The 14,587-nt window shown below is 55.2% G+C and overlaps 1 protein-coding gene across 3 annotated transcripts in view; it reads right to left on the bottom strand.

Moving 5' to 3' along the window:
* The window catches only part of TRAPPC10 (trafficking protein particle complex subunit 10), a 55,984-nt gene extending 42,369 nt beyond the window's left edge, over positions 1 to 13,615 (bottom strand). For 2 of the 3 annotated variants that reach the window (XM_075334822.1, XM_075334823.1), the window contains exons 1-8: positions 13,440 to 13,615; positions 7,931 to 8,012; positions 4,702 to 4,837; positions 3,183 to 3,379; positions 2,905 to 3,100; positions 2,605 to 2,716; positions 2,213 to 2,460; positions 1,972 to 2,118 (exon numbers count right to left, since the gene is read on the bottom strand). In XM_075334822.1, the coding sequence (XP_075190937.1) occupies positions 1,972 to 2,118; positions 2,213 to 2,460; positions 2,605 to 2,716; positions 2,905 to 3,100; positions 3,183 to 3,379; positions 4,702 to 4,837; positions 7,931 to 8,012; positions 13,440 to 13,521 (1,200 nt within the window). In that variant the 5' untranslated portion in view covers positions 13,522 to 13,615. Of the gene's footprint in view, positions 1 to 1,971; positions 2,119 to 2,212; positions 2,461 to 2,604; positions 2,717 to 2,904; positions 3,101 to 3,182; positions 3,380 to 4,669; positions 4,838 to 7,930; positions 8,013 to 13,439 lie in introns of those variants that run through there. The other variant, XM_075334824.1, reaches the window with a different exon arrangement.
* Positions 13,616 to 14,587: the final 972 nt, after the last annotated feature.

The raw sequence follows: 14,587 nt of genomic DNA, 5'->3' as shown, positions 1-14,587 counted from the left end.
TACTGAAATGGGACTTCTCCTGCTGTTTGAGCTGAGGGAGAAAGATCCAACATTCCATTGATGGACGCTATAGGATCATCCCTTATGGCGTCACCATCCGGTGTATCCGGATTGAGAGCGGTGTCAGGATCAAAGTCCTGATGAGCTACGTCTGCCTCATCATACAGAGAGTCCTCCTGGGACCCCCCCGGAGCACCGATTTTATTCCAGATGAGGGTGGCCAGGGAGCAATGATCCAGATTGCCCATGGCCTGTCCGGACTGCAAGTCTCTATCCCAATGCAACTCCGTCCCTGTCCTTGGACAGGGTTGAGAGGTGGTTCCTTTGGCCACGTCAAGTAGAGACCCCGGCTGACCAAGTGCTACAGGGGAGCATTGCACACAATGGAGTTCAGTGCCGTGGAACAGTATCTGCAGTAGAAACAGCAACGAAAGCCTGTGTTGCTATATGTTGCTGCCGACTAGCCATCTAGGAGTATAGAGCCAAGAATGGCGACCGTACAGTGCAATGTATAGCATACAAGCATAAAGTACAATTGAACACTGCAACACCTGCAATACAAGCAGCATAGAAAAAAACCTGTGCCTCAGCACCCTTGCTTTTCTGCTGCTGTAGTCTAGCCATTCTATGGGGAATATAGCCAAGACTAGCGACCGTACAGTGGAGTGTATAGCATACAAGCATAATACACATGAACACTTCAGTACGTGCAATACAAGCAGCATAGAAAGCCTGTGCCTTAGCACCCCTGCTTTCCTGCTGCTGATGTGTCGCCATCTAAGAGGGCATATAGCCAAAAATAGCGACCTATGCAGTGTAAGCATAAAATACAAAGGACAAATGCGGTATTTAGTGTCAGCACTTCAGGTGCCGCTTACCGCCCGCCTATAAGCGGGTGTGTGGTCGCCCTAGTCCTGTGCCTGGTTGCCCAGAGTCCGTTCTCTCAGCTCGGACTGCAGTAATGGCTGCCGGCGTCCTTCTCCAGCTCGTGTGAGTAGGGGCGGGCCGTGGGCGTGCCCCAAGTCAGAGCGGGAAACCAGCGTCCCACAGTGTCCAGTGAGAGGGCTGGAGCATGTAAATAAGGCTCCAGCCCTCGGCGCTGCTGATTGTACAGCGTCTCTCCCCTACCCTGATTGACAGGGTGGGGGCGGGAACGAAGCGGAGCTAGGCCGCAAAAGCCGGGGACTGGATTTATAAGCGCCGCCGCCGTAAAAGCGCGGTCGGCGCTAAGTCCCCGGCGCACTACAAGTCCCAGCCGCGCCGCCGCTCCCGGAGCGTCCGGCGCGGTATTCCCAATACATAAAGTCACTCAGCTAGGCTGCAGTGACTGTAACCCTTTACTGTCCCCGGCGCACTAGCACACCCAGCAAGTCTGGAGTGTGCTGTGCCTGTGTGTACGGGGACACAGAGTACCTGAATGGTGCAGGGCCATGTCCCTGAACGGTACCCAGCTCCGTATCCAGCAGGTTCAATGGGTCTGTGGATGGAGCCCGGCCTCAGGGCTTTGGGGCCGGTAAGATCCCACTTCCTCAGAGCCCCTCAGGGGGATGGGGAAGGAAAACAGCATGTGGGCTCCAGCCTCCGTACCAGCAATAGGTACCTCAACCTTACAAACCACAAGCGGGGTGAGAAGGGAGCATGCTGGGGGCCCTATATGGGCCCTCTTTTCTTCCATCCGATATAGTCAGCAGCTACTGCTGACTAAACAGTGGAGCTATGCGTGGATGTCTGACCTCCTTCGCACAAAGCAGAAAAACTGGTGAGCCAGTGATCCCACTGGGGGTGTATAGCCAGAAGGGGAGGGGCCTTACACTTTTTAGTGTAATGCTTTGTGTGGCCTCCGGAGGCAGTAGCTATACACCCAATCGTCTGGGTCTCCCAATGGAGCGCCGAAGAAATACAGTAGTACCCGAGTGACCAACACGCCGGACCTGCTCTTGGCCACGAGCCCTTACAGCGAGCCACACCAACCTTCTCAGTGGCATAACTCCACAGCCCCACAGTGTGCGAGATATTGGCGTCGATCTGAGCTCTTTCACAACAGCCCTCGATCCTCTGCAGAACTTCCAGACAGCTCAGGAACACCCAACAGTCCAAAGCCCCAGGGGGCACGGCCACCTGCGGGGTCACACATGTAAGCATTGGTCATAGCCATAGCCATAACCATACCATCATGGTGGTCTGTGTGCAGCCTGGAAGCACAGCCACTCACCTCCAGCAGCCGCAGCTCCTGCACACAGTTATGGAGGAGCTCCAGCGCCCGGCCAGCAACCTCCCAGGGCCGCTGCAGGAAGAGGAGCAGGGTGCACTGGCGAGAGAACAGGTAGCTCCGCAGCTCCAGCAGGTTGGCCCGACTGCGCTGGATCAAATCTCTTTTCTCCATGTCTATGGGCTTCCTTAGAGCGAGCCCGTCCCAGCTCAGCACCGGCTGACAAAAAGAACTCAGCCAGTTCGCCCCGTCTGGTGAGAAACATCACTGGGATGAGTGCCAGGATCAATGGGACACTACCCACAGTACCAGTGTAGAGTGATGGGGGCGCCACTGAGCAGATGCAGGGTCTGCAGGGACCCTCTGAAGATATACAGGTAAGGCAGGTTACTCACCACCAGCTCCAAAGTTCAGCACATACTGGGAGAAGAGGGCGTCCAGCTCGTCATACTGGACCAGAGCATCCTCAAACTGCTGCAGCATCTCAAAGACGAAGGCTAACTCCTCCTGTAACCAAAGACCGTGCCGTGAGAAGCAACACCGTGACGTGTCACCACTCACTCATCCACTCCAGCCAAAAGACAAGAAACACCTCGAGTGGTGGACGGGGATCTCCGGGGGTCGTGCCCCATACAGATCACAGAGCCCTCACACAACCGGAATATCAGGCGAGACCATGCCGACCTTACACCGACCTGCACCATAAAATAGTCACAGAAACTCCAGCCGGGCTCCGTCCTCTTCTCTCGGAGGGTTCTCATCTCGTCTTCAAAGTGTCCAAGGTTACGGGTGAAGGAAGTGAGGAGCAGCGTACGCAGCTTGGCCAGAAAGAGGGACCAGGACTCCTGGGAGCGGGACGTGTCCTTCAGGGGGTCCACAAGCACCATGCACCTACGGGGGAGAGAGGGAAGACCGTGACACGCCAGCCGCAGAAGGCAGCCAAGGCCCATGCCAGAAGCTCCCGCACCCTCACCTGTCACTCTGCTTGTTGCAGAAGTCGCTGCGGATCTTGTCGGCGATGGACGTTCGCGGTAAGATGTTGGTTTTGTTCTTTTTCTTGGCTTCGCTCTCCACAACTACGATCAGCCAGTCGCTTGTGCCGTGAGCACGCAGCGCATTCTGCCACTTAGTGATGTCATCCTTGGTGGTGGCTTTATACACCTCGGTGTCCTGAGAGGAGTCAAAAGGTCACAGGTCAGAAAAAGTGTCACAGGAGGCCTGGGCTGCGCTGACCACCGGGTGTGGGTGTAGCCCACCGACTACTAAGCCCGTCACCCCAAAGTCACAGCAATGACATCCAGACTCAGGACACCTCTGTACAGACAAGAGACTGGTCTGAGCGATGCACCAACAACAGGGGGGGCCGCCCCGACCGACCGCAGGGGGGGGGGGGGGGGGGGGGACTGTCCCAACTGACCAACCGCAGGAGGGGCCGCCCCGACCGCCCCACACACACAGCTCCCACCCCACACACACACACACACCTCAGCCGACCCACACATGCCTCTCTGTAGATGTTGGTCGCAGGAAAGAGTCCTCTCTCCTCGGTTACAGAAACTATAAGAAGCTCTGTATATAACAAGACGTCACCAGACTCCGACGTCAGATACCAGACCTCCTCTCCGACCTCACGCTCCACCGTGTGGGAATCTCCCAGCCTGAGATCAGTGACCCCTCCCCACTACGTCTGCAGGATCCCGCACCCACCCCCGCCTGTGGGAAACACTGGACCCCTCTCTGCATTTACAGCATCTCATATACACACATCCCAAACCTTCTCCAGACATACAGGAATACACCATCTCCGGCACGCACAGCTCCCGGGGCACCCGCCGCCCTCGCCGGCACACACAGCAACCGGGGCACCCGCCGCCCTCGCCGGCACACACAGCAACCGGGGCACCCGCCGCCCTCGCCGGCACACACAGCTCCCGGGGAACCCGCCGCCCTCGCCGGCACACACAGCTCTCGGGGCGCAGCACAAGGGCAGGAGCTTCAGAGAGGAGTGACAATGATGCTCCGATACATTAACCCTCGATAGTCCAGTCTTCTGTCTGGTGGGTCCTCGGCTATTCTTGGGTATACAGTACTGGCTGTGGCTCATACCCGGGAACACATCACTGAGACAGTGGCAGAACTATGGGGCAGACACAGAGCTCAGTAATTGTTTTGGGGGCTGCTGGAGCCTCCCGTCACCCTACAGGACACGGCTGCATTACAGGACTATGCATCATTATATTGCCTATTGTACATAAGAGTCGTCCCAGAGCGGGGGAAGGGAAATCCTGAGTGGGCACCGTCATATCTACTGCACAGCAGGACTACGGTCAGCGGAGCGTTACATGGCGGCAGTCTGCGGTCTCCTCATTACTGGGACGCCCCCCCAGTCACCCGCGCCCCCCAGTCACCCGCGCCCCCCAGTCACCCGCGCCCCCCAGTCACCTGCCCTCGCCCGGTCACCTGCCCTCGCCCGGTCAGCAGAGAATACTGACACAGCACTCGGTCCAGTAGATGTGCAGGAACGGGAAGGTCAGCAGCGCCTTGTTCCCTTCTTTAGGCAGAAGCTCCTCCTTAAACTGGACAAAGTTGGACTCCAGGTGGATCATCTTGGGAGCGCGGCCATAAGCCCTGGAGAGGAGAAGAAAGGATCAGCCGGCGTTCACACGGCCCGTACTCCGATCCAGCAGAATACAATTCCACTTGGGGAAAAAAGATTCTATAAACAACTTTTTTTGCTGTTAAATAATTGATTTCTGCCGCATCCGTTTTTTTTTTAATATTGTACTCTATGGAGGACGGATGCAGTAATGGATCACTATTCATCTTCCATTTGAAATAGATCCTGTAAGAACAAAAATGGATCCATTACAAATGTAAAGATACCGGATAACTACATAGCAATCAGGTAACGGATCCGCTCTCCAGAGACGCCAGCGATAAGAAGCAGATCCGGCACCAATCAGTGATTTACCAACGGACAATAACAAAGTTGTGTTTGCAGAACTTCTCTGCCCCACGGATCTCTGCAGGATCCGATCTACCGGAAGATTACTGCGCATGTGAACGCCTGCCCCCAAACTGTGCGGCCCCGCCCCACAACCTGCACAGCCCCTAGCCAGGCACCCGCCCCAACACTGCGCGGCCCCACCCCCAACACCGCACAGCCCCGCCCCCCAACCTGCACAGCCCCTAGCCAGGCACCCGCCCCAACACTGCGCGGCCCCGCCCCCCAACCTGCGCAGCCCCTGGCCAGGCACCCGCCCCAACACCGCGCGGCCCTGCCCCCAACACCGCACAGCCCCGCCCCCAACACCGCACAGCCCCGCCCCCAACACCGCACAGCCCCTAGCCAGGCACCCGCCCCAACACTGTGCGGCCCCGCCCCCCAACACCGCGCGGCCCCGCCCCCCAACCTGCGCAGCCCCTAGCCAGGCACCCGCCCCAACACTGTGCAGCCCCACCCCCAACACTGCGCGGCCCCACCCCCAACACTGCGCGGCCCCAGGCCGGGCGCCGGCCCCCAACCTGCGCAGCCCCGCCCCCACACTTCATGGCCCCAGACAATTGACCAAGATACAAACAGCTCTAGCGGCAAACTATAATGATGATGGTGACCAACAAGTGAATCCAAAGATCTCAGCAGAGAGGAGCAGAAAGAGCCTGAACTGCCCGGGGAAGGCGGCACGGGGAGGGCGGAGAGGACGTCACGGGGAAAGCGGGGCGGGGTGCCAATATAAAGTGATCTCCAGGGTGCAGATTTCACACAGTGAGGGATGGGGTCTCCGCACCCCCCCCGTTTGCTCCCGGCTCCTGATCGCAGCGCACAGTAGGAATCGCCACTCAGTACCAGCATTAATCATAACAGGTGAAACCCGAGATCACAACATTAATGTCTGTCATCTCACGGCACAACGTGGTCCTGATGGAGAGCCGCGTCCTGCGGCAGAGGGGTGACGCCCTTCTCCTGCCCCCTCTTCAACGGAGCCTTTTACGTTGCGGTGATGGACACAGGTGACGAGTTCGGCTGCCGGACACGTAGTGAGCGATACACGTCCATGTGTGTGAAATCTGCACACTGGCATCCACTGTACAGCGGGGAAAACGTCATAAAGTGCTTCTGCCCCCCCCCCCCCCCCCGCCAGACTGCCCTGCGCTAACGGCCCCCTTGCCAGACTGCCCCGCGCTGCGCTAACGGCCCCCCGCCAGACTGCCCCGCGCTGCGCTAACGGTCCCCCACCAGACTGTCCCGCGCTGCGCTAACAGTCCCCCGCCAGACTGTCCCGCCCTGCGCTAACGGTCCCCCACCAGACTGTCCCGCCCTGTGCTAAAAAGGTCCCCCACCAGACTGTCCCGCCCTGCGCTAACGGTCCCCCACCAGACTGTCCCGCCCTGTGCTAAAAAGGTCCCCCACCAGACTGTCCCGCCCTATCAGCCCGCCACCAGATTGCCCAGAGCCAGACTGCCCCGCGCTGCTCTAACGGCCCCCCACCAGACTGCCCCACGCTGCGCTAACGGCCCCCGCGCCAGACTGCCCCGCGCTGCGCCAACGGCCCCCTCGCCAGACTGCCCAGAGCCAGACTGCCCCACGCTGCTCTAACGGCCCCCCACCAGACTGTCCCGCCCTGCGCTAACGGTCCCCCACCAGCCTGCCCCACGCTGCGCTAACGGCCCCCTCGCCAGACTGCACCGCGCCAGACTGCCCCACGCTGCGCTAACGGCCCCCGCGCCAGACTGCCCCGCGCCAGACTGCCCCGCGCTGCGCTAACGGCCCCCTCGCCAGACTGCACCGCGCCAGACTGCCCCACGCTGCGCTAACGGCCCCCGCGCCAGACTGCCCCGCGCCAGACTGCCCCGCGCTGCGCTAACGGCCCCCTCGCCAGACTGCCCCGCGCCAGACTGCCCCGCGCTGCGCTAACGGCCCCCTCGCCAGACTGCCCCGCGCTAACGGCCCCCTCGCCAGATTGCCCCGTGCTGCGCTAACGGCCCCCTCGCCAGATTGCCCCGCACTGCGCTAACGGCCCCCTCGCCAGATTGCCCCGCGCTGACGGTCCCCCACCAGACTGCCCCGCACTGCGCTAACGGCCCCCCACAAGACTGCCCCGCGCCAGACTGACCCGCCCTGCGCTAAAAGGTCCCCCACCAGACTGTCCCGCCCTGCGTTAACGGCCCCCCGCCGGACTGCCCAGAGCCAGACTGCCCCGCACTGCTCTAACGGCCCCCCACCAGATTGCCCAGAGCCAGACTGCCCCGCCCTGCGCTAACGGCACCCCGCCAGACTGCCCAGAGCCAGACTGTCCCGCCCTGCGCTAACTGCACCCCGCCAGACTGCCCAGAGCCAGACTGCCCCGCGCTAACGGCACCCCGCCAGACTGCCCAGAGCCAGACTGTCCCGCCCTGCGCTAACTGCACCCCGCCAGACTGCCCAGAGCCAGACTGTCCCGCCCTGCGCTAACTGCACCCCGCCAGACTGCCCAGAGCCAGACTGCCCCGCGCTAACGGCACCCCGCCAGACTGCCCAGAGCCAGACTGCCCCGCGCTGCGCTAACGGCACCCGCGCCAGACTGCCCCGTCCTATCAGCCCCCCACCAGACTGCCCGCGCTGATGGCTCCCAAGGGGGGTGGGGGGGGGGGGGGCAGGTCTGTGCAGGGTTTCCTATAGAAAAGGCCAAAGTCGCTGTGAAAATGTTTTCCTGTCTGCCCAATAAGTGAGTGCACCCTTACCTCCGCCACTCCATGGCGTCCCGCGGCAGCTGCTGGGTGAGGGTGGAATAAACGGCAGTGAACAGACTCTGGTCTCCAGCACCTGAGGGGGCAACAGACACAAGTCATAACCGCGACACCACAATATTCATATACACACACACAAAGAGGAACTAGGGGGGAAAGACACCCCAGAAGGAAAGTGATGTGGTGGCGTAAGTCTACACACCCTTACACCAATACTTTGGTGAGATCCCCTGTGAATTTCTGGCAGGTTTAGTCTTTGTGGGTTGGGGTCTATCACCTCTAGAATCACTGATCTGTCCCCCTCCTTTCCTGCTCTGAGATTGCGGGGGTCTCCTGTGTACAGCGCCCTCCTCAGGTCACCACAGATTCCCTTGTGACTTGGGCTCGGCTGTTCCAGAACCCCCATCTTCTCCTGGTGCAGCCGTTTCTCGCTGATGCGGAGGGCTGCGCTCGCGGTCTCGCTGATGCGGAGGGCTGCGCTCGCGGTCTCGCTGATGCGGAGGGCTGCGCTCGCGGTCTCGCTGATGCGGAGGGCTGCGCTCGCGGTCTCGCTGATGCGGAGGGCTGCGCTCGCGGTCATTGGGCTGATTGATGAAATCCCTCTTCATCTCCACCTTTGTCGCAGGGGTCGGAAAGTTTTCATGTAGAGTCACTGCTATCTGTTCTGCCCACTGTTCCCTCCCCCTTGGCTAAAGCTCCGATCCAGCTAGAACCAAAGCCCAGTGTTGACCCCAGCATGCCTCACTGTGGGTGGGTGGGGGGGGGGGATCTGCTGGGAAAGCGCTGTAGGGACTTTGATCTTCTGAATTATGGATGATCGTTCCCGCTGAGCAGTCCCTGTACGTTTTCGGCTTTGACTGACATGGGGGAAGTTTTGGTAACTCGTAGCCGGCTCAGATATTTTGTAAGTAACTCCATCTTGCCCCCTCCCTCACAGTCAGGAGATTGCGGTCACAGGACACCCCTAGGACTGGACAGAAGCCCTACAGCTCCTTTCATGTTGTTGTCAGACTTCTGGTCTCCAGGACCAATTTGCTTTTTCTCGAGTAGTCAGTGTTGTGCCCCTCCGTGATGACGTCTTCAGCGTTCCCGGCAGATGTGGCACCTGCAGCAGGGTCCTGGACCCTCTCCTGACGGGTCACTTTCCACATGGAGATCCTCTGCTGTGTTGTCAGCTGCCTCCTGGAGCAGCGACATTCCCTCCACGATTTACCACAATGGCTATAAATGATGGGAGGGGGGGCTGTGACATGGGGGGGGCACAACCACAGCCCCCAGGGGTGCTCACACTAATGCAATCACATTATGTTACTTCTTTATCATTATCCTCAGGTATTTTCACTTTTTTCTGACTGGAATTGTCCAGATTAAAAGGCGTAAGAAGCCCTGAAATGGAGAACATGAGAAAACCTGGCACGTCACCGGGGGCGTGTAGACTTATATCCACTAATTAGATTATAGAAGCAATACAGATGTGTATATAGGGGTACAAAGTGTATACAGGCTGCATATACAAGCGGTACAGCTGTATATAGGGGTACACAGAGTATACAGGCAGTATGTACAGATACAGTGCCTTGTGAAAGTATTCACCCCCCTTGAATTTTTCAACCTTTTCCCACATTTCAGGCGTCAAACAAAGATAAAATGTGAATGTTCTGGAGAAGAATCAACAACAAGTGACACAATTGTGAAGAGGAAGGAAATTTATTGCTTATTTTACACTTTTACAAAAAATAAACAACTGAATATTGTGGCGTGCAATATTATTCACCCCCTTTACTGTCAGTGCAGAAACTCCCTCCAGAAGTTGATTGAGGATCTCTGAATGATGCAATGTTGTCCTAAATGACTGATGATGATAAATATAAGCCCCTGTGTGTAATCAAGTCTCCGTATAATGCCCCTGCTCTGTGATAGTCTCATGTTCTGTGTAAAGCGCAGAGAGCATCATGAAGACCAAGGAACACAACAGGCAGGTCCAGGATACTGTTGTGGAGAAGTTTAAAGCCAGATTTGGTTACAAAAAGATTTCCAAAACTTTAAACATCCCAAGGAGCCCTGTGCAAGCGATCATATAGAAATGGAAGGAGCATCATACCACTGCAAATCTACCAAGACCCGGCCTCCATCCAAACTATCATCTCACACAAGGAGAAGACTGATCAGAGATGCAGCCAAGAGGCCCATGATCACTCTGGATGATCTGCAGAGATCTACAGCTGAGGAGGGAGAGTCTGTCCATAGCACAACAATCAGTCACTGCACAAATCTGGCCTTTATGGAAGAGTGGCAAGAAGAAAGCTATTTCTCACAGATATCCATAAAAAGTGTTGTGTAAAGTTTGCCACAAGCCACCTGGAGACCCCAAACATGTGGAAGAAGGGGCTCTGCTCAGAGGAAACCAAAATCACACTATCTGGGCACAATGCCAAACGATAAAAGCAACACAGCTCATCACCCTGAACACACCATCCCCACTGTCAAACATGGTGGTGGCAGCATCATGGTTTGGGCCTGCTTTTCTTCAGCAGGGACAGGAAAGATGGTTAAAATTGATGGGAAGATGGATGGAGCCAAATACAGGACCATTCTTGAAGAAAACCTGTTGGAGTCTGCAAAAGACCTGAGACTGGGATAGAGATTTGTCTTCCAACAAGACAATGATCCCAAACACAAAGCAAAATCTACAATGGAAGGGTTCACAAATAACCGTATCCAGGTGTTAGAATGGCCAAGTCACAGTCCAGACCTGAACCCAATCGAGAATCTGTGGAAAGAGCTGAAAACTGCTGTTCACAAACGCCTCCATCCAACCTCACTCAGCTCCAGCTGTTTACACAGGAAGAATGGGCGAGAATTTCACCTCTCCATGTGCAAAACTGATAGACACATCCCCCAAGAGACTGCAGCTGTAATCGCAGCAAAAGGGGGCGCTACAAAGGATTCACTTACAGGGGATGAATAATATTGCACGCCACAATTTACAGTTATTTATTATAAAAGAGTAAAATAAGCAATAAATTTCCTTCCTCTTCACAATTGTGTCACTTGGGGGTGAATACTTTCACAAGGCACTGTACATAGGGGCAGTACAGCTGTATATAGGGATGCACAGTGTATACAGGCACCATGTACAGATATATATAGGGCAGTACAACTGCATATAGGGGTGCACAGTGTATACAGGCAGTACAGCTGTATATAGGGGTACAGTGTATACAGGCAGTACAGCTGTATATAGGGGTACACAGTGTATACAGGCAGCATGTACAGCTGTATATAGGGTACACAGTGTATACAGGCAGCATGTACAGCTGTATATAGGGGTACACAGTGTATACAGGGCAGTACAGCTGTATATAGGGGTACACAGTGTATACAGGGCACTACAGCTGTATATAGGGGTACACAGTGTATACAGGGCACTACAGCTGTATATAGGGGTACACAGTGTATACAGGCAGTACAGCTGTATATAGGGGTACACAGTGTATACAGGCAGCATATACTGTTGTATATAGGGGTATACAGGCAGTACAGCTGTATATAGGGTACACAGTGTATACAAACAGCATATACTGTTGTATATAGGGGTACACAGTGTATACAGGCAGTACAGCTGTATATAGGGGTACACAGTGTATACAGGCAGTACAGCTGTATATAGGGGTACACAGTGTATACGGGACAGTACAGCTGTATATAGGGTACACAGTGTATACAGGCAGCATATACTGTTGTATATAGGGGTACACAGTGTATACAGGGCAGTACAGCTGTATATAGGGGTACACAGTGTATACAGGGCAGTACAGCTGTATATAGGGGTACACAGGGCAGTACAGCTGTATATAGGGGTACACAGTGTATACAGGGCAGTACAGCTGTATATAGGGGTACACAGTGTATACAGGACAGTACAGCTGTATATAGGGGTACACAGTGTATACAGGACAGTACAGCTGTATATAGGGGTACACAGTGTATACAGGGCAGTACAGCTGTATATAGGGGTACACAGTGTATACAGGCAGTACAGCTGTATATAGGGGTACACAGTGTATACAGGACAGTACAGCTGTATATAGGGGTGCACAGTGTATACAGGCAGTACAGCTGTATATAGGGGTACACAGTGTATACAGGCAGTACAGCTGTATATAGGGGTGCACAGTGTATACAGGCAGTACAGCTGTATATAGGGGTACACAGTGTATACAGGGCAGTACAGCTGTATATAGGGGTACACAGTGTATACAGGCAGCATATACTGTTGTATATAGGGGTACACAGTGTATACAGGACAGTACAGCTGTATATAGGGTACACAGTGTATACAGGCAGCATGTACAGCTGTATATAGGGGTACACAGTGTATACAGGACAGTACAGCTGTATATAGGGGTACACAGTGTATACAGGCAGCATATACTGTTGTATATAGGGGTACACAGTGTATACAGGACAGTACAGCTGTATATAGGGTACACAGTGTATACAGGCAGCATGTACAGCTGTATATAGGGTACACAGTGTATACAGGCAGCATGTACAGCTGTATATAGGGGTATACAGGCAGTACAGCTGTATACAGGGTACACAGTGTATACAGGCAGCATATACTGCTGTATATAGGGGTATACAGTGTATACAGGCAGCATATACTGTTGTATATAGGGGTACACAGTGTATACAGGACAGTACAGCTGTATATAGGGGTATACAGGACAGTACAGCTGTATATAGGGTACACAGTGTATACAGGCAGCATGTACAGCTGTATATAGGGGTATACAGTGTATACAGGCAGCATATACTGTTGTATATAGGGGTACACAGTGTATACAGGACAGTACAGCTGTATATAGGGGTATACAGGACAGTACAGCTGTATATAGGGGTACACAGTGTATACAGGACAGTACAGCTGTATATAGGGTACACAGTGTATACAGGCAGCATATACTGCTGTATATAGGGGTACACAGTGTATACAGGACAGTACAGCTGTATATAGGGTACACAGTGTATACAGGCAGCATATACTGCTGTATATAGGGTACACAGTGTATACAGGCAGCATATACTGCTGTATATAGGGTACACAGTGTATACAGGCAGCATATACTGCTGTATATAGGGGTACACAGTGCATACAGGACAGTACAGCTGTATATAGGGTACACAGTGTATACAGGCAGCATATACTGCTGTATATAGGGGTATACAGGCAGTACAGCTGTATATAGGGGTACACTGTGTATACAGGCAGCATATACTGTTGTATATAGGGGTATACAGGCAGTACAGCTGTATATAGGGCTACACTGTGTATACAGGCAGCATATACTGTTGTATATAGGGGTATACAGGCAGTACAGCTGTATATAGGGGTGCACAGTGTATACAGGGGTATTCAGGCAGTACAGCTGTATACGGGCACACGCTATACGCAGGGCGCACAGTACGGGGGACACGTCCGCAGGCCGCGGGCTCTCACAGGTGACTATGGGCTTGTTCTCCATGGTGTACACCACCCCTGGTTCTTCGTTTCCGGTGTCCCCAGGCTCCGCCCCTTCCATGGGCTCCGGTCACCGCTCCATTCCGGGCTCCGCAGTCGCCGCTCGGTCACTTCCGGCTTCCTCCTCACCGCGGACAATTATTTCCGGAACATGCTGAGCGTTAGGATTGGTTGGCCGTTGACAGAAGGGCGTGACTTATTCTCTGCCGCTCATTGGTCAGTTAGCGCGATGGAGACGTATATATGGAGTCTTCAGAGGCGATTGGCTCTGTTGGGATCACGTGATGCACGCTGTGCCGCGGTCTCTACGTTCCACTAAGTAGCTGTGCTGTGCTAAGTTACAGTGACGTCAGACGTACGGGTTGTCATAGAGACGGGTATGGAACGTGCAGGACAGCTGTTTTAGATGTGAATGAACAGTAGCTTTGCGTGATGTCCGCACTGCGCATGTCAGGGGCAAATTCAGTCAGGAGGGTGAGGGGTGTATGTGAGGGATATGGGGGGTCCTGACAGGAGGATGGGAGGTGTGATGGTGGGATATGGGGGGTCCTGACAGGAGGATGGGAGGTGGGATATGTGGGGTCCTGACAGGAGGATGGGAGGTGTGATGGTGGGATATGGGGGGTCCTGACAGGAGCCTGAGGGGTGTATGTGGGGGATATGGGGGGTCCTGACAGGAGGATGGGAGGTGGGATATGGGGGGTCCTGACAGGAGGATGGGGGGTGTGATGGTGGGATATGAGGGGGTGCTGACAGGAGGATGGGAGGTGGGATATGGGGGGTCCTGACAGGAGGATGGGAGGTGTGATGGTGGGATATGGGGGGTCCTGACAGGAGGATGGGAGGTGGGATATGGGGGGTCCTGACAGGAGGATGGGAGGTGTGATGGTGGGATATGAGGGGTCCTGACAGGAGGATGGGAGGTGTGATGGTGGGATATGGGGGGTCCTGACAGGAGGATGGGAGGTGTGATGGTGGGATATGGGGGGTCCTGACAGGAGGATGGGAGGTGGGATATGGGGGGTCCTGACAGGAGGATGGGAGGTGTGATGGTGGGATATGAGGGGGTCCTGACAGGAGGATGGGAGGTGGGATATGGGGGGTCCTGACAGGAGGATGGGAGGTGT

Source organism: Anomaloglossus baeobatrachus, chromosome 2 (assembly GCF_048569485.1).
Source record: "Anomaloglossus baeobatrachus isolate aAnoBae1 chromosome 2, aAnoBae1.hap1, whole genome shotgun sequence".
Lineage (NCBI taxonomy): Eukaryota > Metazoa > Chordata > Amphibia > Anura > Aromobatidae > Anomaloglossus > Anomaloglossus baeobatrachus.
This window is presented reverse-complemented; position numbering and strand designations above follow the sequence as displayed.